This window comes from Brassica rapa, chromosome A09 (genome assembly GCF_000309985.2).
Source record: "Brassica rapa cultivar Chiifu-401-42 chromosome A09, CAAS_Brap_v3.01, whole genome shotgun sequence".
Lineage (NCBI taxonomy): Eukaryota > Viridiplantae > Streptophyta > Magnoliopsida > Brassicales > Brassicaceae > Brassica > Brassica rapa.
Genome location: NC_024803.2, coordinates 9,931,030 through 9,955,206, shown reverse-complemented (window position 1 = coordinate 9,955,206; position 24,177 = coordinate 9,931,030). Strand labels below are relative to the sequence as shown.

At 33.2% G+C, this 24,177-nt stretch overlaps 4 protein-coding genes and 1 pseudogene across 4 annotated transcripts; 1 reads left to right on the top strand and 4 right to left on the bottom strand.

Annotated features, from left to right (window-relative positions):
• Positions 1–418: 418 nt before the first annotated feature.
• Positions 419–1,885, bottom strand: LOC103838435 (probable transcription factor At1g61730). The gene has a single exon (XM_009114871.3). The coding sequence runs from the start codon at positions 1,743–1,745 to the stop codon at positions 603–605; it is 1,143 nt and encodes a 380-aa protein (XP_009113119.1). The 5' UTR covers positions 1,746–1,885; the 3' UTR covers positions 419–602.
• A 2,120-nt stretch (positions 1,886–4,005) lies between these two features.
• Positions 4,006–7,774, bottom strand: LOC103838434 (sulfite exporter TauE/SafE family protein 2). The gene is made up of 4 exons (XM_009114869.3): positions 6,855–7,774; positions 4,890–5,036; positions 4,647–4,802; positions 4,006–4,561 (listed from the first exon to the last, which is right to left on the bottom strand). Exons 1-4 carry the CDS (start codon positions 7,704–7,706, stop codon positions 4,253–4,255), a joined length of 1,464 nt encoding a protein of 487 aa, XP_009113117.1. The 5' UTR covers positions 7,707–7,774; the 3' UTR covers positions 4,006–4,252.
• Positions 7,775–8,851: 1,077 nt separating this feature from the next.
• On the bottom strand, positions 8,852–15,975 carry LOC117128422 (annotated as a pseudogene).
• Positions 15,976–16,220: 245 nt separating this feature from the next.
• Positions 16,221–17,712, bottom strand: LOC103838432 (cysteine-rich PDZ-binding protein). The gene is made up of 4 exons (XM_009114868.3): positions 17,472–17,712; positions 17,158–17,275; positions 16,582–16,679; positions 16,221–16,482 (listed from the first exon to the last, which is right to left on the bottom strand). The coding sequence occupies exons 1-4, from the start codon at positions 17,485–17,487 to the stop codon at positions 16,418–16,420; spliced, it is 297 nt and encodes a 98-aa protein (XP_009113116.1). The 5' UTR covers positions 17,488–17,712; the 3' UTR covers positions 16,221–16,417.
• A 229-nt stretch (positions 17,713–17,941) lies between these two features.
• Positions 17,942–23,727, top strand: LOC103838430 (CRIB domain-containing protein RIC9). Its single transcript, XM_009114867.3, has 4 exons — positions 17,942–22,799; positions 23,069–23,166; positions 23,245–23,305; positions 23,390–23,727. The coding sequence occupies exons 1-4, from the start codon at positions 22,739–22,741 to the stop codon at positions 23,551–23,553; spliced, it is 384 nt and encodes a 127-aa protein (XP_009113115.1). The 5' UTR covers positions 17,942–22,738; the 3' UTR covers positions 23,554–23,727.
• The last annotated feature ends 450 nt before the right edge of the window (positions 23,728–24,177 follow it).

The window sequence follows — 24,177 nt, the reverse complement described above, 5'->3', positions numbered from 1 at the left end:
AGGTTAATTTCATTCCTGGGTCAGCCACTGGTAACAACTTACTTGTTTACCTTCCTCTTCTTTGATTAATTCTCACCTAAGAGTAGGAAAAAAAAAAGACTCTGAACTGTTATTGACTAGCTGATCTGACATCATCTACTATGTTACTCTCAAGATTTTTGAAATGAGTTACAAAAGAGTTTGTTTACTTTAACTAACCAGTTTAAGATTTGATAATGTATATTTAAACAAAACTTATGTTACCTCCCACATGATCCCGTCCATTTACAAGCTATCTTTGGGTGGGTTCTACCTTAAGTTTTAGTCGCTTTAAAAGAGTTGCGTCCCACATCAGTAACAATAGAACATGAATGTTGCCGATCGGTTTATCAGTCAAACCCGAATGTAAACATCGGTTCGATTCAGACAATCCGGTTTAAAATCCCAGGCCTACTTTTATATATAAGCAACAAAACCAAAACAGAGAGTTTCATATGAGAGAAAACCATCAAAATAAACCAGAAAATTACATAATCATAGATAGATCATAACATGGAATCAAAAGGGTAAACCCTAAGTTCAAAAAAAAAAAAAAAAGCAAAAGAGAGACATTGGCATTCAATCTATATATCTAATGGCTTGTTCTTATATGCTTCAGCAATCATGGTGGTCACTTCATGCAAAACCTCAGTCTTCTGCAACACAAACTCAATTTCCTTGGCCTGCAACAGCTTAAGCTTCTCTTCAACCTTCTTCTTGGTCTCGACCGGAACCAAACTCCATCTCTGTTTCACATAATGCTCATCAACACCGAACCCCGCAATCCCCTTAACAAGAAACGAGTTCTCAAACCAATCATGCTTCTTAGCAGCAACCGCCACCTCCACATCATTCTCATCATCATCAACCGTCTTACCATTGGGGGAGGCACCAAAGGAAAGCTCCTGCTTCACGGAGTCAAGCTTCTTAGTCTTCTTCTGACTCTTTTTCGACGCACCGTTGGACTTAACAGCGGATTCAAGACCCATCCCATCAGGTCCCCAGATGTACTGACACAGCCTATAAGACTTCTGATCATGCGGCTTCGTGAAAGACGGTTTCTCCTTACCGATGTACTTCTTCCTTAAACTCCTAATCTTATCCATAAACTGGTTCTTGCTAACCTCAAAGCTAATAGACTTCTTGATGTAGTCATAGTAAACATTAGTGTCGTCGTAAGGAGACTTCCCTGTATCATTCTTGAAATCGATCATACCTTGCAAGACAGCGATCTCATCTTCTTCGGTCCATAGTCTCTGAAAGGCAGCTGGCTTCTTGGAGTCTTCTCTCTTCTCTTCATCCTTCTTAACCCGCTTGGAGTTCGTCTCCTTTGACGAACCTTCAGTGCTAGGTCGCTTGGATCCCGATTTCGCCGGTAAAGCGAGAGCAACAGGCGGCGGAGGAGGAGCGTCGTTGGACTTCTTGGCGGTGAGGATGGCTTTGCCAGATCCCTTGTTTGTTGGCTGCTCCGGTTCAGATTCGGAGTCGGTCTCGGTCTCGGATCCGGATTCTGAATCGGCGGCGGGGAGGGAGGCGGTGGGTTTGCCTGGGACGGCGATGGTGACGGCGGAGGAGGAGGGAGGAGGAGGTTTGGGATCGTCGTCTTCTTCTTCGGATGAGGAGTTATCGTCTTCTTCTTCTTCTTCCTCGGCGGAAGACTCGACTTCTTCTTCGTCGCTTGAAGAAGCGGCGGGTGGATCTTCCAAAGGGTTGCGTTTCTTCGACATTGGAAGAGAAGTGGTTAGGGCTTTTGTCTGTGGGACGGCAAGTACAGTTAGAGAGAAGGAATATAAAGAGAAGTGTTTGCTGTCTTCCAATAAGATACTTTAGGGGTTTTCCTTTTTCTTTCTTTTTTCCTTTTTTTTTTAGATTTGGGTTAAGGAATTTTGGATTTAAGGTTTATTAGTTTAATTAAGTGCTTGGCTGCGTAAATGTGACTATTACTAATTTATATACATTTTTAATTAATTAATAAAGCTATTTATTTTAGAGGATAAAAAAAGGAAAGAGAATTTGATATTATTCTGGAAACTTTATTTTGGAAAAAAAAAGTTAACAATTTTATTGTTAAGAATATAGTTCTGGAAACTTTTATATTTATTCTAAAATTTCAAGAAAAAAAAATATAACCGGGTTTATGATAACCCAAATGACCAAAGCCCAAATAGAATGAGATCGGAAACTGAAATAAAAGCTAAGCCCATAAAATTAGATTATTTACTTGAAAACGATAAGAATGTGTCAGAATGAAAAAGAAGAATGTGTTGGAAAACAAAGAGGAAAGTTCTTCAAACATTAACGGTAAGATCCTTCTTCAATATCTGATAAATATAATAATAGCATTTATTATAAATTAATAAAATTAATTTTAAATAATAAAAGCATATGATAAGAATATTTTTTAAAATAATTTTTTAAGAAATTATTTATTTATCATTTCAATATTTTAAATAGTTCAATAGATATGTACACTGAAAATCATTGAAAATAAAGCTTTTAGCGCATAAGCATTAATCTAATTTCTTACCAAGATATCTCTTTTTTTAGCAACACTTACCAAGATATCTCATTATATGATATTAGTAGAATTTAACACTATAATTAAAGTATTAACCTAAAAGAAAATTAGAGTAATAAAAATGACTAGTTCGTTGGATTTTTGGACGGTTTCTTATTTTTGTTCTGGCACATGGAATGGTCTTTGCTTTAACGTCGAGAGAAGTCTTGTGAGCTTCTCGGTCCTTTGTCCTCCTCTGCTCACTGTTTCGTCCTTAGAGTCTTTTGATTTGGATTTACGCTCTCTGATAATAGATTTTTGGATTCTAGTCATTTGTGCATTGGCATCGTTTGTCATTGGTGCCTTCTTTTGCAGTGTGGGAATCTGTCTTTTGGAGCAGAAATGTGCAGGTCCTTTAGATCTCTTTTGGTCATCGGAGTTTTTGGGTGACTTTTGTGGTAGCGCGTTTTGAATTCCTTTGGCATCGCAATGTTGATGTAGATTCTTTGTTTCCCTCGACAAAATGTGTTTTTTTTTTCTTATTAGATCATCTCCAACCAAACTGTAAAACACTATTTTAATGTAATTTTTGCACTAAAAGTTCTTCAACCCAACGGCAAAATCACACTATTTTAATGTCACACTATAATTTCACACCAAATTTGGTGTGACACTATTCACCACACTATAACACTATTCACTCCACTAAAAAACTTTTCACTTATTTTATTAATAAAATTTACAATTAAATAAATGACAAATAAAAAGTTAAATACATATAATATTATAAAATAATTTTTAGTGTAAAGTTTAGTGTTGTGGTTGGAGAAAAATATTTTTTTAGTGTTGAAACTACACCAAAATAGCATGGTTTTGACATAAAAATAGTGTTATGGGTTGAAGATACTCAACGCAGGTTTCCGTTTCTCCCTTGGCAAAGCAGCTACCATTTCACCTCGTCCTTTCTCTTATGCGTAGACTGGGTCCTGGAGTCATCAGGTTTGGCTTTTTTGTCTTTCAATTCACTCATCCCCACTTAGTACTTCGTCATAGATTTTACGCTGGAGGAGAGTGGGACGCTTGTCGTCCTTTCCCAGATTAAACTCAGGCCAAGAAATGAGGATAAAATTTGATCCGGCTAGCCACTTGCTATATCGTCTTATGGATTCCGAGTAGAATGGTTTGTTGTTTGTACCTATTTTGCTTAATTCCAGTGTCTGTAATCTGCTGTGTATTCCCTAGCAAAGGTTTTTGGGAATGAATATAATTAAGAAAATGACCAGATCAATATGAATCTTAAATTTTTGTTAGCCTTAAATTTCTAACTTCTACTGCGTATTAAAAGAAAAGGCGGTTCGGTATAAGGTGTAAGATTTAGTACACCGGTGACTTATGTATACATGAATCTTTCAGGTAGTGTTGTTATGCTGGAATGTGATAGTTTTGTATTTACGTAAATTCTTAAGCTATATATAATCGTGGCAATAAAATTATCCAAGAAATGCACAAGTGTGATGTTAATATGAGTTCTGGTCTTACAATGTATTTTATTTTGACCATGTACTCAGAATTCACGAGATGTGCATTCTGAATATTGATTTAAAAATCATACAAAAAAAGTAAAAATTCTAATGAACAATCGAACAACGAACGAAAACATGCAAGAACTGAACATGATGGGTATACACATCTATTATTAACTATTAACCAAAGAAAGCAAAACCTTTTTGTTTGGTCTCAACAAGGTAATTTGAAACCCATGTAACTGCCAGAGATAAAATCATTCCAAATATCAAGAGCTCCATAGCTGGTCATCAACACAATGCTCAGTGCCATGACGATACCAACCGAGAATACGATTATCGAAGCCCTTCCATACTGGGTTATAACCTTTTGGACCACCATTAGTCCTACGAGTGATGCCACAAAACATACAATCGCAAATAGACTTGCAGTTCCAGTATGTTCCATGCCTAGTAACAAGTATTGAATCGCAGACATTGTCGATGAAAACAAAACCATGAAAGAACATGTCGCTGCAGTTACCTACATCAAAACAAAAACAGAGTTTATTTACTTGATATAGCGAAATAAACTATTTTCTTGATCGAGCCAAGAACCTATATATTACCTCAGGAGCGATACCAACTTGTAGGAGGAGAGGGCTTATGAGCATTCCACCTCCAATACCAAAAACACCACCCAAAACTCCAGCTAATAGAGCCATCATAGGAAACATGCACTTGTTTGATCTTCCTCCATTATTTGACGTCAAATCTTCTACATCCTACACAAAAAATGTTTTCAGATATTTGTCAATTTTATCTTCTTTTTTGGCAACTAATAAGTGTTTATTGGTTTTGTGAAATCGGACCTTTACTGAGACATGGTTTTCAGAACACTGGTTGCCTTGAACATTGTCACTGAAGCAGATCCAAAGAGTGAAGAAGAGAGTGAGTGGTATTTGAGTTGACGAGAGCAGCCAGTAAGTCATTCCACATGGCTCGATTGATATGATTCCCTGCAAATGCAAAGTATTGAAGTTCATAAGTTAATTGAATGCAAATTACTTAGTACGCATTGTCATATTTACATGTAAAAAGTTAAAAAGACAGCAAATGGCACCATAATTCTACTGAAGAGGACAGTGAGTGTCCATTAGTTGGTACGTTCAAGTATCTTTTATAATGTCTTTAAAATTGATTAGAGTATAAATTCGTCATATCATCAAAGATTGTTCAACAAAACTGAGAAAACAAGAAATCTTATATAGATTAATGAAATCATTCCTAAAACGAAAATGATAGGAAAAAGTTCAAGTGGATTTTGTATAATATCTAGATTTTCAAAAGAGAATCCACCATACCCATAGTTATAATAAAAATAACCAAATCATAGTAGTAAAAAGCAACAAAAATCTTTCAAAATTCCGAAAAAAAATTAGATATTCTTTTTACCAAGAATTCACCTTTCTTACATATATACTTTTTCTTAAGAAGAAAAATACTGAAAATAAAACAAAATAGTAGCCCAAGCATCTCTGAAAGGTTACGGAATCTTAAAAAGTTCAAAACTTATTAAAGATAGTAAGAAGAAAAAGACACGACTTTTTCCACATAGGACCAAACTCTAGAGTTGCACCAAAAAAAATGACCAAACTCTAGAAGCCACATCATTGATGATAATCTGTCTTCACGTGAACAAGTTCGCCATCGCTATTAACCAAAAAAGTTCCCTACGTTTTTCAAACGCATCATCACCGCGTGATCCCCCACCCCCAGCAATAAAAATAAATGGCATGCAGGTAGATGAGAACAATTCAAACGTGATTAATTTATTTCTCATTTAACCTCTTAAATTTCCTCATTAGGTTTTTTCTTCTTTTTTTTTCCTAAAATGTCCCTCATTAGTTTATAGACACAATAACCATATTTAGGACATGAAATTTGTATTTTGAAATATTACTTTCTCTATATAATATTAAAATAGTACTCCCTCTGTTTATAAGAAAATGTGTGTTTTACATTAAAAATATATTATATTTTAATTTTAAATATATTATTTTGTGAATACAAATTTTCTATAATTTTATACCAATAGCATTTTAATAAATCCAATCAATTTTTTAAGTTTGTAATTTATCATTATTAGCTAATAAAAATCAACTAAAACATATATGTATATTTTTGAAACCTTTATAAAAAAAATTTAAAACTTTTTGAAATAGAAAGATTATTACTAACTTAAACTGTAGAAATTCTCGTGGTTAATTAGTATTCATTAATCTAACATATTAAATGCGATTTGGTATCATTGAAACAAGTTTATAGGAGTTTATCAGAATTTTTAATTTGTAGCATATTTTCGTAAAATTCTCAATAAAAAAATCGTAGTATAATAATTTTCATAATATATAATAAAAATAATAAATTAGTGTCAAAACCTACTTAAAACAAAATTTGAATCATATCTTACAGAATATTTGTAACAAATCATTATTAATGATAATCCATCTTGACTGAATTATTAGTTTACTTGTAGTAATGTAACATGAATTCAGTATAAGATTACTAACAATAACTCGTGAGACGTGACAAACGAAGTTTCACTCGATGCCAAAAAGGAAGCTTCACTCAAATTAGCGAAATGATATAATATCATGATTACCAAATAATTTGATATATTTCTACAATATTGCAAAGCTTTTTTTTTCTTGCTTTTTATTACCTTAAAAGACATAATTAACTAAAGATGGTTCAATAAATGTAAAGTTAATACTATAATACTGATAAACTAAATGTTATCATTTACACCAAAAAAAAATAAATGTTATCATTACCTCGCCGTATTTGTTTCCGCGAAGAAGGTAAACTGCAAAGTAAGAGAGCCAAATAATCACCAAAACTCCAAGCTTCATCCATGGAAACCTCTTTGGTCTCTCATAATCTACCAAAAGAGGCAACTTCACACTCTCCATCTTCTCATCTTCTTCGCCGACCATACTCGCCTCTCTGACCTTCACCATCTCCGACTCCAACCTCCAGTAATAAAGCCCGTTTCCAAACGTCTTCACCGTCGACCACGCAAGAAACACGGCGAAGAGACTCGTTATAAGCCAGTTCGGAAACACGAGGTTGCATATCACTCCGACACTAACTCCAAGAAGCATACACGGTTCAAGAAGCAGAGCCAAGTCGAAGTCGATCATCGTCTTGCCTCCAGCTTTAGGGTTTCTGACGAAAAGATTGCACCCCACGTTTGCTATGGATCCTCCTGTTACCATGAAAGCAGAGAAGCTTGAAGCTGTTTTTAAGTCGAGTCCCGCGACGATGGTCATTATAGGAACGTATAAACCTCCGCCGCCTATACCGCCGGCGCTTGAGATAGTTGCGGCGAGGAAAGAGAGTACAACGGCGATGAGTGTTGATGCGGTTAGTTCGATCTTTGGTTGGTTGAATTTGTTGGGAAAGTCGAGCCATGAGCTGGTTTTGTTGAGGAGTTGATGGATGGGGAAGATAAAGGAAGGTTCTGGTTCTGCCATTGATGGAGTTAGGAGGATGGTGATGGTGAGGAAGGAGAGAGTTAGAGGGACGAGATTGTTTCTCATTTTTATGTTTGGGGTTGTTTTTGATTTTTGACAAGTTTTGGGACTATTTCTGGAGATGTCGAGATTTTTCTGTGTGTGTGACATTTATGTTTAGAAGTTTATATAGGAGAAGCAATTCAAGAGAGAGTTTATGCATGGCATTGTCAAGTAGAAAAAAAAAAGAAAAAAAAAATACAAATAGATGAAGAACGTAAAAGAGACCACTCAACTTTTGGCAAGTGGTGAGAAAGTGCTGAGACATGCCACATAGATGTTTTGGACACTATCTTATTCATTCTTGTCAGCATCTTTATCCCTAAAGTATAAAGTATTAGTAAATAAAGAAAATAATATAATATCTATAAATACAAAGATAATAGAATAATATGTAGATATTTTAATTTTATGATTTGCATACAATATACTTCATATTAAATCTTTTTACATGAATATAATAAATTAAAAAATATAATAAATTTTGAAATATATATATATATATATATTGTTCTTAGAGAAAACTATTTAGGTATTATTTTATTGAGATATAAATAGAGTTGCTTTTACATTTTGTTTTTCATCAAATATAAAATAATATAATAAACCAAAGAAAAAAATAAGAGAGCTTTGATTTATATATAATGGACTGAACCTAAGATATCAGAAGATACAAAAAATGACTCATCTAGTTAACAATGATTTGCTTTCTTATTGTTAACCAAGTGAACCATGAATTGCTGCATTCCATATACATATATAAATACTCTTGAAAGAATATAAATTTGTTATATTATCCTTATGTTGAAATCGCCTTCGGGACGGTCTGCGCAGGCCCGGCCTTGAAACTTCTGAAAAAATATTGGACCGGAAGCTTAAAAAAAAATTTGGACCGGAATAAATTATAAAAACAAGAATAAATTATGAAAACGTTTGCAGTTTCAAAGAATTGAAACCATGACAGCCACTTACTTACTGTGCATGTTTTGTCGGTTGAACTAATGAAACTTTTGAAAAAATGAAAGCCGATAAGTTATGTATTTTAAAAACGGCTGGAAGCTGATGCTTCCTCCGTTTCCTACCAGGACCGCTACTGGGTCTGCGGTTCTTTGAACTGTTCTTCGGTTGTGATTCTCTATCGACCCGAGGGACTTTAATGCCGGCTTCAAAATCTTCACTTTGGTCTACTGTTAGCTAAAAAGTTGTCTTTGGATCTGTTTAGTTAGTTAAGCTTTACTCACATCCTCATGGTTGTGTTTGAACCTTATTAGTTTTAGTGAATTTTTTATGCCTTTTTTTTTTGTGGCTTGCTAATGCTCCACTGCTTTGTCTTGTCAACTTAGAGATTTAGATTCATTAGGACTAGATTCTTCGAAGCCTATTGTATCTCATTGCCTCATTATTAAGTTAATGAAATTCGCATACTTGACAAAAAAAAATAAGTGTAAAATTTTCTTTTGAAAATTCACATGTTCCGACCACATGCAAATTTTTATATTTTCTTACGTCAACCCCACATGCAAGAAATTATACCATAAACCCCACATGCAAATAATTTATTTTGTTGTTTTGGTTATAAGCAAAATGTTTATTTGTTTAATCAAACGGTGATTTATAAGCTCATGTGACATTCTCATGATTTGTCCAATGTTTTCTAATATAAAGTAAGCAGGTAATTGTCAAATCAATGTAGTATTATATATATGATATATCTTAATTTTATTTATTAATGTAAATACTTATCTTTAAACTCATGAGTTGGCAGAAAATATACTTTGTGTAATGTTTCGTTTTATGTAGATCAACTCGTTGTTTGCATATACATGTCGACTCCATAAACCAGATATCAATGAATCCTTCACGTGTACACGAACTAACTTGATCCAGTAACTGGTTAAATTGTTTTCCGGTTTTGGATAACCGATTATATAGTTGGTACTAAATTTTAAACCTTTATATTAACGGTGAACTTTTTGTATTCTTAAAATTTCGTATTACTTATCTTTTCTTTCCTTTAACACAATGAATTGTTTTTTTATGATCGTTTCTCGTTTTGAACCAATCTACTTATTTGTAATTATTAGAGTTATTTAAAAGTTTCTCAAAAAGAAAAGAAAACTCAATTTATAATTATGTAGTTATTATACATCTTACAATACCAATCGTTTTGTTTATTAGAATATCCACATAAAAACTTAGATAAATTAGTCTATACGGGCTTCAAACAAAATATTGAAAAAAATAATGTGAAAATTCGGTTCAAAGAATTGGTTTTCGCTTCCGAACATCATTTTGTTCTTAAACGGCTGCCTAACAAAAAGAGAGAATCTAACAAAATAGTCCTTTGAATTATCTTTTTGGTGTAAATGTCCTTTAATTCTTCATTAAAAAATGCATGATTTAGACATAAAAAATCTTAGAAATGTAAATCTCTTATATATTCTCTCTCACTGGTCCTTAAGATTGTGTAGAATAATCTATCCTAGAAACATCTCCTTAATCTGTATAGTAGATCGCACTTCACCCCTAAGAAAACGAACACATACTCAATACCCAATCGTTACTCAATTAATTATAGATATCAAGTAATAGAAAAACCAACAGAAGGAACTATTTAAACTATTTCATCATGAACAATAAATATATATATATATATATATATATGTATATGTAAATGATCTTTAGTAACATTTGATTAGCATATTGAACCGACAGTGAGATACAACGCGCTGTGAACAAACACAAATTAATTTTGAAGAAAATAAAAAGATTTAAAAAATTTCCAGTTGAAGTAAATATCCGTTTAAAATTTGTATATTGATTATGTGAATGAATAAAATTACAATATTTGGCTTTATATCTGTGAACAAACACAAATTAATTTTGAAGAAAACAAAAAGATTTAAAAAAATTCCGGTTGAAGTAAATATCCGCTTAAAGTTTGTATATTGATTATGTGAATGAATAAAATTACAATATTTAGCCTCATATTTATACTAGTCTCAAAATTTGATATTTCTTTTTCTTTTGGAAAAACACTTTTATCTCATTAAAATCACTTTTAAAATCTTAAAATGAATACCGTAGCACAAAGACTTTGGGTCCCCATTTTCTACATGTCCATCGTGATCACGTTGCATCCAATGAATATTGTCTTATACTGGTACATAAAGATTTAAAACACTTCTACAATTAACAAAATGTATTAAAATATTAACGCATACTGCTTGAATATTATATTGATTGTTTAGGCCTCTGAACCTGAATCTGGGAAAGTTAATCTTACAAGTTACAATTATTCTTTGGACAGATATACAATTTGTCTTTGTATAAATTTATATATCAAGCCATGTGGCGAATTGAAAAACTATTACTCAAGTCTTATTGTCTGGAGAAAACATAAAAACATATCTTAAGCTCTACGTCTATTTTCTTATTAAACTAGACCAAACAGGTTCATTATGTTATCTAGACTAAATATTGAATGCTTTTCATGCACTTTATTTTATGAGATATTTAAAGTGTTGTGCACTTTCCGGTAAAACGTCGTAATCCTTTATTCGTAATAACATTTTTGTAATCTCCAACTGTTTGGCTCTTGGGAAGTCACCTGGGTCGTGCTTATACTTTGATCCAACCATAAATATCCAACCGATTCTAAATTCTCATTATTGGAAATAAGTATTCAAAATTAGATCAATATATATTTATGTTGTTGAATTGGCAACATTTGGAATACCTTTTTCACTTTACAATCTATCAATTAAGATACAGCCGACATATTGAACGAATGCAAATGTGACACATCTAGTCAAGTAAAATCAATTGGACATCTCGGCTTTGCTCCCACCAAGCAACAAGTCGTCCCAACCGACCTCAATATAACAGTTTGCGTGCATCCTATGACTCTTATTGTGCCACATGTACACCTTAAACCGTATCACGGACAACACCTCCAAACAGAACACTACCTACCCTTGATTCCTGTCTCGTCCCATCTCCATCCAACGGTCCTTATTCACTGCCATTGATGGCCCACGTAAGGCTCATTCGATCCAGCTCGTGTGTCTTCGGGTCCTGGTAAAAGAGTGAATGAGTTTAGTTGACCCGACCCGTTTCTCTCTGTAATAAACGGATACTTCCATGGTGTCATACACGCCAACGTTTTGGTTCGAGTTATGAGCCGTTATCTTGAAGCTTGCTTATATGAGAACTCGTGGATGTGGAAACGGGGTTGGTGAGGACGCAGACTGATCCATAAGATGAAAAAAAACATTGCCTAAACATACAAAAGTTATAAGAAAATGGCACATATGAGTTTAGAGACTCTTGTTGTGAGGCTGTCTTTGACCTTGTGAACAGTTTCGCTCTCGGAGTGGGGACACGATGTGGGTCAGCTGATCGGTCGGATCTTACCGGTAAAGAGTCGATCTTGTTATGCATTTTTTATTTGTGTTAATGGTGGTGGGTAAATTGGTAATGGGAAGTAATAATAAATAATGTGAACCGAGTGGTGGCTTGTGAGGTTTATGCTAAAACTACATACTCGGTGCTAATCTAGAATAAAGCCAAAGATACCTTGCATAATATAATGGGTATATCACATTGGTAAGAAAACAAGACAACCCATATCACATTGGGAAGAAAATAATTGACAACCAAGTATATAAATGATGATATTTGGTTTTTATTTTCAGCGTATGAACGATGTTAAAAATGTTGGATCAATTATTAATAAAGCCCATGACTTATTTAAATAAGAAAATATTACACTTCAAGGCAGTTTCAAGTTTTTAATAACACTATAAAACAGTTATGACTACTGAGGTAGTTTTTGTTAACTAAAGGCATAGGCCTAACTAAAATGGCCCCACAATTTTTGAAAGTAGTCAATTTTCTCTTTCTCACGGAACCAAGTGTTTGAAACCTAAACACAAATTAAGAAAACAAAAAAATATTAAAAAAAATTTCTTCACATTGGCTTGTATTTTTTTCCGACGCCGCAACTCTTCTTTCTCTACGGCTTCTCTTCTTTTTCACCACAACTCTTTCTTCTCTGCCGCAATTCTTCCTTCTCATCATTGATATGTGTTTTTTAATTCATCTCTGTCACCGCCATGACCTAAACTCTCGCCGCCGTAGAAACATCATCTCTTCTCCTTTACTGCAAAGTGAAACAGTGTCTCAACTCATTTTCCTTGTCGTGATTCATCGTCGTTGTGACCCTCCCGCCTCTCTGATGCGTTTTGTAATTGGCAGGAAAAGCTTGAGAGGAACTATGGCTAATTTGGGCATTTTTGCATATTTGGTCCCTAAATTTATTTGTTATTTATTTTGTAACCCCAATACTTTTTAAATGTGAAAATTGGTCCTTAATTTCATCCCAAACTTCAGAAACTACATTTTAACCCCTTGTAGTAAGAATACATCTATGCAAATACAATAAAAACAACTAAAAGACACCTAATTAGACTTTCAAATTTGCATTTTTACCCATGTGATATGCAAATAAACAAACAAATACAATAAACGAAACCTAATATGATCATAACTATAAGAAGATACTCAAAATCATTAGAATCATCTGATATCATAACATTGTTACTACTACTACAACAAAGTTGAATCAATATTCATTAATTCTTTTAAGATATCGCAACGTGTACATTGGTATTTAACATGTCCACATGGACTCCTTTTATCAATAAACTATGTACACATCACAGTGTACATTGTCTACCGTGTTCACATAATGTAGTGTCCACATTAAACACAACACGTTAAAAACCATCGTTTTTACTGTCTACATGTACACATATGTAATGTACATCCAACATGTTTAAAACCATCATTTTTTACTGTCCACAACACGTTAAAAACCATCGTTTTCTACCGTGTTCACATAATGTAGTGTCCACATTAAACACAACACATTTACTAGTATTACAAAACATCGTTTTTTACTGTCCACATGTATACATATGTAATGTACATCCCACCCGTAAAATACAACTACAAGTTTAGCATCATGTACATATGTATGAAGTTTCCATGTTGTCCATATGGACACTTACCAAGTACATGTACAAATTTACCAATATTACACCACATCTAAAGATTATTCACTATGTACAAATGTACAAAGATTTTCGTTTTTTGCATATGTACACTATTTGGCCATGTCCAAACTTACCAATAGCAGAACACAACTGAATGCAATATATGATAAAATAGTGTACATACTTGTATATTTCTTTATAAGTATTTATTAATCACGCAAACACCTTTAGATATGTTTACAAATTACTAATATAATAGTGTACATACACATTATTATCCATGTGTACAACCCATTAATGTGTACATATTTTGTTTATTTTCAATTTTTTAATCAGTGGCATTTTAGTAAATATGTCTTCGTCTTCCCCAGAATTTTAGGATTTTCTGCAAAAATTTTATGGCCGCCATTGATTTCTTTCACATAATCTTTCATTCTTTTATGTTTTAACTATAGGTTACACTTCAAGATCGTAGTTTTATCATTTGTAAAATGTTTTTCAAATTCAGATTTCAAAATTAGTGAATTTTTGGTCAAGGGAAATGAGTTAAAAAACACAGGAGAGATGAATTGAAACACGGCCACCGTGGCGGATTTTGAACATAACAACCACTACGAGCACAAGAGAGATGAATTGAATAGCACGATGTGGAGGAAGAATCCGTTTGTGTTGATTTCACGGCGAAGGAGAAGACGAACTAACAGTTTCGCAATCCAGCTCGACTGAGATTCACCGGCAGTCACCGAGGATGACGAGGAAATAGGGCGAAGAAAACCTGCGACATAGATGACTTGAGATCTAGAGGTCGAAGAGTGAGATGTGAAGAAGAACCTTTTGATTTCAAAATTATTTTTCTATACTCTCGAGAAAGAGAAGAAAAACAATAAAATTTAGAAAATGTAAGACCACTTTAGTTAGATAAAGATGGTCTACTTAAGGATGGTTTGGTTTCTAGTCATAAAAAACTACCTCAGTAGTGGTAACTGACCTAGAATGTAATAAAAACTTGGAAACTGACTTATAGTGTAAAATACTCTTTAAATAATTGTGAACTGATGAAAAGAAATGGGCCTCAGCCTTGTTTCTAGTAAATGAAGAGGGAGTAACAAAGTTCCACATCGGGGAAGAGGAACAAAAGTGAGATGTTTATATATGGGATAACACACTCACTTGTTTAAACGAGTCAGAAGAGGAAGAGACTCCCCACGCGCGCGCCGCCGCCGCCGTCTGGGCGGCTCGGCGTGGGCTTGGGCTTGGGCTTGGGCTTGGGCTTGGGTGGAGGGCCTTTGGCCCGATAAGAATTATTCTTTTTGGACCAAGTTAAGCTCAACATCTTGCCATTTAAAATCTAAAAAACAACATGCATTTTATTTGAAACGACAAGCAGTTTGTCTATAAAATAAAAACGTCATGCAGTTCATCCTCTCGAGATATTTAAACGAGATAAGAGAGAGAGAGAGAGAGAGAGAGCGAGTCTTGGGGAATAAGTTTGTAACTTAAACTTCCCGAGATCTTTGCCAAATCCCCACTAACGAGCGCACGTTATGCAACAGTTACGGGAATTCGCTCCTCGTCCATCTCTTTAAATACAACTCGTCTCTCTTCTCATTTCTGGAATTTTTTCCGTATCAAAATCCAACAGCAAAAATCCCTCTGCGTAAGTCTATTTTGCGAGAGTGTTTCGTAGAGTTTATAGTTCGATAGGGCGATCACGAGTGAGGCGTGATTCGTTTGCCATGGTTTTATTCTGGGACTCTATATTCGTACAGTTCCGTCTCACTAACGGAGCGAATATTTTGAGTTAAGGAAAGAGATCATATCTCGACTCCATGTCTCTTTGCGAACATGATTTCTTATCGTTCTTGTATTCGTCTTTACATTCGTATATTTCCTTAATATCGTTTCTTATTTTATCGTTTATGTCAGTCCGGTTTTCCGGCTTCTACAAAAAAAAAGAAGACGTTGTAGAACAAGAGACATGTTGGTTTAATTTTCCCTTGCTTGCTTCATGGACTTTGGCCCATGGCCGGTCCTGTGGAGTGTGTAGCAAGAAGAAGGGTCCAAAGCAGATTGAAAGGTAAATCCGTCAGTCTGGGAACTCCTTGGTGTTCGATTCATTCGCCTACCCGTTATCATCATCAAGGTTTCCCTTTTTGAAAGGTCTCTGACTCCAATTTCTATTTATCAAGAGTACTGATTCAACTCTCTGTAGCCTTTCAGCTGCTAGTATGGTACAGCAGTTGGATACATGGGAAGACCCATCTTACCTAACCCGAAGATCACTTTGGAGTGTCTCTTGAGTCATGGACAAATCTCGGAAACCTATTCTATTTTTCATACCCGAACCAACCCAAGACGTGCATGAAAGATCTGACTCAAAAAAAAGTGTGCTGATTGTCAGATGAATACAAGAAAGAAGATCTGGTGCAGAGAAGGCTATGGGAGAAGCAGAATCTTGAGAACTAATTTGCATGTACAAGTTGGATCACGTCTGATTATGGGATGGTCCGGTTTTGACTCGCTCATAATTTCATGTTCACCCAATAAACACAGAGAAACGACAAGATTAAAACGAAAGATTAGAACTATCATGATCACACCTTAAAAGAGGGAAGCTTTTGTTTGTTATTAATAGAAACAAAAGAGAGAGGTACAGAGAATTAACACATGACTGAGATTGTTCAAAGAGCTCAGGATATAACAAAGATAGTCCCCTGGTTATGCAAATAGACATCAAAGGGTGAAGAAGCTTAGTGGATTTGGTTAAACATTGCTTTGCTTATACATCTTCGTGTCCAACACTTGCTTCCCGCACATGGCACACACACCTGCACAACCATGAATGAAGAGCCAAATCCATCAGTTCATTGAGTTACACCCTTACATGACTATCTAACAGATAGGTAGAGGCTATGTACTAAGTTTACCTTTGCTATAGGCACATGTGTGACAATATTTACCATCTTGATGCACTTGCTGCTTGCAGATCGTGCACTTGGTGGTAGCAGTACCATAAGGTGTCCATCTACAAAGTAAATAAACATCAGAATCAGCCAAGAAAAAACAACAACAACACTTATCTCGACATTCGACAATTATAACTACTACTTCAATAGCGAGCACTATACTACTACAACACGTGTTTTTTGCAAACATTTGATCTTCCTAAACATATACCAATGTTGATTCTACGAAAACCAATACTCAACTCAAGAAAGACAATACAAACATCCAATGAGAACTTCTACACTAACTAATGCACTGATGATTCTTAGAAGAAACAAAACAACACTCAACTCAAACTAGAACAGAACAGAACTCGCCTTAAAAACTACAAATGTATCACCTTTTCCACTATAACTTCAACATCTACTAATGAATCTTAGAAAGAGCTAACGAGAAGCAAACCAATACTCAGCCTAAAACAAAGACAATACAAAGATTACACCTTTAAGGCTATTTAGATGTTTCTACACAGTTTAAGGAAGATGAAGGAAGGGAACCTGTTCTTCTTGGAGAGAAGTTTGTTCTCGTTGATCTTGCGGCCACCACCTTCGGTTACATTACGAGCACCATCCTTCCACTTATCTGGAACTATCACCTTTGATAACTTCTTCTCACCTACACAAGCAGCAAAGATTCACACAAAAAGGTTCATGCTTTCCACTAATTTAACAGATCTAGAAACCAAACCAAACCGAATCAGAAACCATATGGTAAATAAAATAGATCTAGAGATCATTAGGTTTTGATGATCGATCCAATTCGATTCGAATACGGAATTGAAGATCTGAGATGAAATAAGAGGAGGGCTTACACTTATCGCACACCATCTTCGTCGTCTCCCCAGAGATTGATGAAGAAACCCTATCGCCCAATTCGATTCGACACGAGAGAGAAAGCTAACTCCTTTTTTTATTTATTAACTTTTATTATTTTATTTTTCCTTTTCTGGAAAGTATAGTTACCGTTGTCGGTTAAAACGCGCGACTAGAGGCGGAATCGCGTTTCGTTTTAGCGTCACCCACCAATTGCAAAATAGCAACCATAGGCATCATTACTTAGATCATCTCACGAAAAATCTTAAAAATTACTAAAATATAAATATTCATTAAATATTTGAGTATTTTAAGAAATTAAATATTGAGTATTTTTAACCTATGAGTAATTATGAAAACATTGTAAAATCTAAACTAAAAACTTTATACTCCCTCTGTTCCCGAAAGTAAGATTTTCTAAAGTATACACACTTATTAAAAACTTAATAAATGTTTATAATTTAATTTATTTTTACTTTATTATACACTTTCCAATAATTTTCTATCAATGGAATTTAATCAATTCAAATATTCTCAATTAATTCCTCAAAAGTATAAAAAAGTACTTTAACAATATAAAAAATCTCTCTTTGTGGAATAAGAAAAAAATTTAAAACATCTTACTTTCGGGAACGGAAGTAGTATTGTGTTACGTATTCATATATTTTTGTATGCGAGAAAGTAAAAAAAAAAAAAACAGAAAATAGAAAAGGCTGAGATTGAGGTCTTACAATATTTGTTTTTTCAATGTTCATATGTATAAAAACAACCTTCACATAAACAGATATATATATATATATATATCTCAAACTGATGATTATTAATAATAATTGTCATTATCATACACAAGAGCTTCATAATCTTCTCCGCTTAAGTCCGATCTGACGAGACAATGTAGCTTATCCTCAGTCCACGAAGCCATTGCTTGTTCCTTACGGCGACCTTTAGATTTGTTGGCTGACTTCTTAGCCGGTGAGGCATGGCAATCACTGCACTTGGACCTTTCACATCTTCCTGTGAATTTCGAGTGGTTAGTCGGTTTTGATGACACTTTGGCAAATACTCCAAAAGCTGGTGGTGAATCAAACCGGTTCACAAACAGTTTTGCGGGTCGCGGGTTTAATTCGGAAGGAAGAATCATCAATGTCCGAACAACACCGTGTTGGCGACCTTCTCTCTTCATTTTTGCTTATTTTGATTTGAGAGTTGATGCATTGTTGAGTTTAATAATGTGTACATATATAGAGACATGTACTTGGGGAGCACTGCGTATCAAATATGTTTGGGACTCAAGAAAATCGAATGGTCAACTATACTTGTACACCAAGAAATTCTCATCATTTTAATATTGGTTTTTGAGGTTTGTTTTTTATTTATTTGGTCATCATTATGTGTGGGACTTCTTAAAAGTCCTTTAAAAATATTGAAACCACATTGTCGATTGTTATAATTGATACCAGAGTCATTACATGAATTTTGAGTGAACCGGGAACAGTTTTATGACATTTAAGCTAATTATTTCAAAAACCATAATTTTGAACTAAATTTTTTTTTTTTTAAACTAGTCGTGACTCGTGACAAGTGATCCCATTCGTCGTGATTCGCCACTGGTTGTTCTTACCTATTTTTTTTTCTACATCCTGTTTTATTTGTTTACTATATGTTGTAGAAAAAAAGATTCTAAAATTATAGGTAAAAATGTCGTCTATTCTCTATGATCTTAGGCTTTGGCAGGTGCTAGCTTCATTTATTTCTTCATCGTGGCAGTAACAATGCACAACATCGTTAGGAAATGCCTATGTTTCTTCAGGATCATAATGATCCGAACAAGCTTGTTTTCTTCTACCAAGGATCTGGAGTGCAGCTCGGAGCTGAGGGATTCACGGTTGGATTGCTCTTGGCGTTTGTCCACATTGTCAAATTATTAAGATCACAGAAATATTGAGTCTTGAGATCACTCTAAGATACAAAGTTTTTTTAATGAATGTAAATTATATTCATAAAAAGATTGTGTTACATCGAATGCTACTTTATTTTGAAAGTGTCGTTTGATCTTTTGTTTTGTTGTTGATCTTGCTCTTTTCTTTTGAGTTTTCAGTTTGATCTCTAGGAAAAATTTACAACCATCGCCTGTTATCTGTTTGAGAATCAACCTGAGTCAAGATCGGTTTAATATATGAGTTCTTTCATCCAATCTTTTGTGATAGAGATTGAGTTTCGTTTTATAACTTTGCTAGCTTTAGCCTATCAACATGACAGGCTTGTGCGCGTGGGCACCATGATATACCTGGAAAAATGCTAATCACGCCTCTCATAAAGTATTTCCAATCCATAACACTATTTTAATGTGAGAACTATATCATTTTAGTATCAAACTTTATTTTCTTTTTCGACTACAATACAAAGTTTACATCAAAATTGTATTTTTGATTTTTATATTATTTAGTTATAAATTTTATTATTAAAAATTATTATGTAATTATATTGAACAAAAATGTATAACACTAAAATAATTGTTTTAAAATAAATTATTATTATTATTATAAAATATAATAATATTAAAATAACAAACTAAATAAACTATTCTAATATTTGTAATATATTGATTATATATAATTATTTATCCATTTTATATGTTTTTATCTTGCCACTGATATTTATCTAATTAATATTTTATTAATAAAAATAAGTGTAGTTTTGCACTAAAATGATGAGATTTTTGCAGTTGGGTTGAATAAATTTTGGTATAGAAATTACACTATAATGGTATTTTACGGTTGGGTTGGAGATGGCATGATGCATTACACAAATGAAGTGTTTTTTTTTGGAACAACACAAGTGAAGTGGTTATACCTCTGATTGTTTGTTGTGTTTGTTGTGATGCTATTTTTTCAAACGAATCTACAGCCAATAGTAGTTTTATGACTTTATCCATATGATATTTTCTTATAACTACCAACTCTGTCCAACTCCCTTTTGGGCTTTTCGTTATATTGGCCTTTTAGTTTTAGTTATAAAATTTCTGGCTCCACAAAGCGATTAGCTCTTCTATGTCATCATGCTTGCAATGCATGATGTAGGCTTACGGGTTCACCTTATTCGGATTATTCAGTTTATTTAGTTCGGTTAGAAAAAAAATGTGCTGAATTAAACAAAAAAAAATTGGTTCAGCATTGGCATTCGAGTATTTCAATTAATGAAAATTTTACTAACATTAACCAAAGTTTTTGGTTTCACTTGAATTATGGTTAAAACTTAGGGTTTTCTGTTGCGGTTAAATTCATTTTATGGTTAGCTCAACTGTCTTTTCAAAGTTTTAGTTAGTTTGATTAGTTTGGTTCAGAAATTAGTTAAGACTGGCAGGGTTGGATTATATTTTTATAAAGAAATTAGGCCCTAATTGATTGCCAAATCAAAGCAATAAAATATTTTTATCTACTTAATTAAAACGAACTTAAACTGCAAACCAAAAATGAAATACAGTGGCAATATAACATTTACTAAAATGGATTATGATCATTCCTAAAGAAATTGACTTTTACTCTTTCCGAAATAAAGCCACACATAAATACTATAATCAGTTACATTTTTCTGACGGGATAGAAGATTTAACCCAAAGGCAAGAGGTGTCTTGAAAGTGACTAAGCACAATTTTCAACATATATAAACAAAACCAACACAGCTGTCTCACCTAGTCACATTGTCTGTTATCACAATCTACAATTAAAGACAATGACGATTGCATTACATTTGTATACATAAATATAGGAACTAAAAAACGTGAAGGCCACAACTCAAATATCTCAAAATGTGTAGATTTCCAAATCTATAAAAAATGCTTAAGGCTAATCATTTGATTCGACAACAATATTTTTTGTGTTTACTCTTTGTATAATATATTAATCGTTGTTGATTAGTTATACACTTTAAACTTAATATAATGATAAATGACAGCTTTTCATCTATCTCCTTAAAACATGATAATTTGTAGAATTAACCTTATACCATTGTTTCATCTATCTAAGCAGTTAGGTGTGATTAAAATCCTGACATAATTGTTTGAAATTAACCTTACACATATGTATGAACATGAATTTGTAATATAAAATGTAAAAACTATTTACAATTATGTTAAATTATTAGCCATTTTATAATCAAGATAGTAACTTTTGCAAATAAAAGGATCGAAACAAAACCCGCACGGTTGCAGAGATCCGAATCTAGTATTGATTCAAAAGGGAAATAATTTGTTATTCAGTAAAAATAGCAAAAAGAACATATGCAATGAAAATTTTGTGGAGTTCAAACTTGAGACTTGAGTGAGTATATCATTCATCACATACTTTTGAAGTTGTTAGAACAAATCTTTGATTTCATTTGGAGAATTTTTTTTATGATAGCCATTTTTAAAAATAACCAAATGAAGTTTTATTAAAGGGTAAAAGTATATTTTTACCTTATGGTTAATTAATCTAGATTTAGAGTTTAGCGTTAAGGGATGAGGTTTTGGTGATAGGGTTTCAAATTTTAAAAAATAAAAAAATAATTATGAAAAATTTCAAAATAAAAAGACTATTTTGGTCATTTTTTTATGGCTATTTTTGTGAAAAAAACTTAAAAAGACTATTTGAGAGAATTGTTTTTTCATTTGTGTATATATTGATTTAGTTGATTTTTTGAACATTTATATTGTCTTAGTTTTTTTTTTTTTTGAAAAAGACAAAGAGAATGGTTTCGCCCGGGTACGAACCGGGTCTTAGTTGATAAATAAATTAAAAAACTATTTCCTACCAAAGCAGCAAATTATGTAGTTGAACCAGTTTTTTTTTTTAACATATACATTAGTTTTTACTTTTTAGCAACTTTGCTGATTTCCTCGAACGGCTAAGATTCGAGTCTATGGGTCTAGTAGTTGAACTAAAACTCGTGGAATGGGTAATTTGACACCTAAACCTTTAACTAGTTTACTTTAGACAACATTCTCGAAATAAAACATTGTTTCCCTTTGAAAAATAAACAATTTTATATTTTCTAATAATTGAAAAGAATATAGTTTGTAGTTATCTAATGCACCACTACTCTTTCATGTCTCCCCTATATTTTATTTGTCTTACTCTTACATATCATTCCATTCTTGACAAAAGAGCTTTTTGTTCCTTTTTTTCTTCATCTCCAATCATTTCTGGTCTTTTTCCTTCATTGCTCTCGTAAACCAAACCTTTTTTGTTCATTTTGACATTATCGTCCAAGTGTCTGGGATTCGAGCATGTCAACAAGATTCAAGGGAATTTATCAGAAGAGCTTCAAGTGTTTCTCCGACATTTCGGGTAATCGATTATAAATAATTACATGTGTTTATAATTTTCCTTTGGCCAATTCATGTAAATGATTATGAACTCAATACATGTGTTTATAATCGGTTAATTTTACTATAATAATCGATTATAAATGATTACTTGTGTTTATCAGAAGAACTTCAAGTGTTTCTGTTCTCTGACATCAGTGGTTTCTTCTAGTTTAGCTTTTACTAAACGGCCATATAAATGATCATTTTAATGATTAACAAAATGAATTAATGAGAAATTCTTTTTTGTAGATGAGAAGGATGAAGAGATGGATATAGGTTATCCTACAGATGTTCGACACGTGTCACATATCGGTTGGGATAGTTCATCGAGTAGTGCACCGAGTTGGGTAAAACATTTTATTTTAGCAATTACAACGTTAATCGATGTTGGTTTAGACTGAACCGGTTTATTATTTTTCTTACAGCTACGTGAATTCAAAACGAGCAACAACGTTTTAGAGCCAAATTCATCGTGGCCGTTTACAGGCAAGTTTTATTTTTCCTTTACCATAAACTATAATTATTTTTTCAGAAAAAATAATATAATTATGTTGTTTTTAAATTATATAGATTTGAAATCAGCCATGGAAGCATTTGGAGAAGTTGAAAGCAGCAAAGAATTGGGGAAAGAATCAAAGAAACAATACCTGAAGAAGAAACTCTCTTCAAAAGCCTCTAAATTGTGTGATCCATGGTCACCAAGATTCTTAAGATCAAGCAAGGTCATTGCTTGATTATTTTAACTTTATAGTTCATTGCCGTTGTTTAATTAATAATGTAGAGAATATAGTGAGATATCAATGTTGTTGTTTCATTCGAGATATCTATCTTCAGAAGTGTGTACATATTAATATTGAGAGTGTCTTTGCAATGATATTCGAATTGTGTTACCAAGTTCTTTTTGGTAAGTTGAGGTATGATGTTTTAGTAAGGTTTTATGATGCTTTCAAAACCACACAAAGTTTTACATTTTCCTAAACTTAGTATCATTTTAGCTGTTTGCTGTTTGCTATTCGAATTGTGTTAGCTGTTTGCCCAAAAAAAAAAGTATCATTTTAGCTGTTTCTACAGGATAAAAAAAATTATTACATTAATATTTTGGTGGTAAACTAATTAAGTTTGAAAATTATTAAAAATGAATATTTTCAATAACAATTTTCTCAATTTTTAGTTTGAAAATATATCTCTCTTTAATTTTTTAAAACTTGAGCTTGCATACATAATTTCTTGGACGACCTATTGGTCTGTATCTATACTATTAAAGCAAAATCCCTTATAGGATTATGCCCTTACTTTTTTCCTATAATTACAATACCATGCCACTGGCTTTTTCTTAAAAAAAAAAGGAAAATACTACA

Bases quoted from the DNA above. Each gene is read 5' to 3' on its own strand.
- LOC103838432 (XM_009114868.3), bottom strand. The intron at 16,680-17,157 runs GTTCCCTTCCTT...TTTACTTTGTAG, and splicing joins CTTCTCTCCAAGAAGAACAG to ATGGACACCTTATGGTACTG. The intron at 16,483-16,581 runs GTAAACTTAGTA...ATGGTTGTGCAG, and splicing joins CACATGTGCCTATAGCAAAG to GTGTGTGTGCCATGTGCGGG.
- LOC103838430 (XM_009114867.3), top strand. From the start codon at position 22,739: ATGTCAACAAGATTCAAGGGAATTTATCAGAAGAGCTTCAAGTGTTTC. The intron at 23,167-23,244 runs GTAAAACATTTT...TTTTTCTTACAG, and splicing joins CGAGTAGTGCACCGAGTTGG to CTACGTGAATTCAAAACGAG. The intron at 23,306-23,389 runs GCAAGTTTTATT...TAAATTATATAG, and splicing joins TTCATCGTGGCCGTTTACAG to ATTTGAAATCAGCCATGGAA.
- LOC103838435 (XM_009114871.3), bottom strand. From the start codon at position 1,745: ATGTCGAAGAAACGCAACCCTTTGGAAGATCCACCCGCCGCTTCTTCA.
- LOC103838434 (XM_009114869.3), bottom strand. From the start codon at position 7,706: ATGTCACACACACAGAAAAATCTCGACATCTCCAGAAATAGTCCCAAA. The intron at 4,803-4,889 runs GTCCGATTTCAC...TTTTTTGTGTAG, and splicing joins AAAACCATGTCTCAGTAAAG to GATGTAGAAGATTTGACGTC. The intron at 4,562-4,646 runs GTAATATATAGG...GTTTTGATGTAG, and splicing joins AAGTTGGTATCGCTCCTGAG to GTAACTGCAGCGACATGTTC.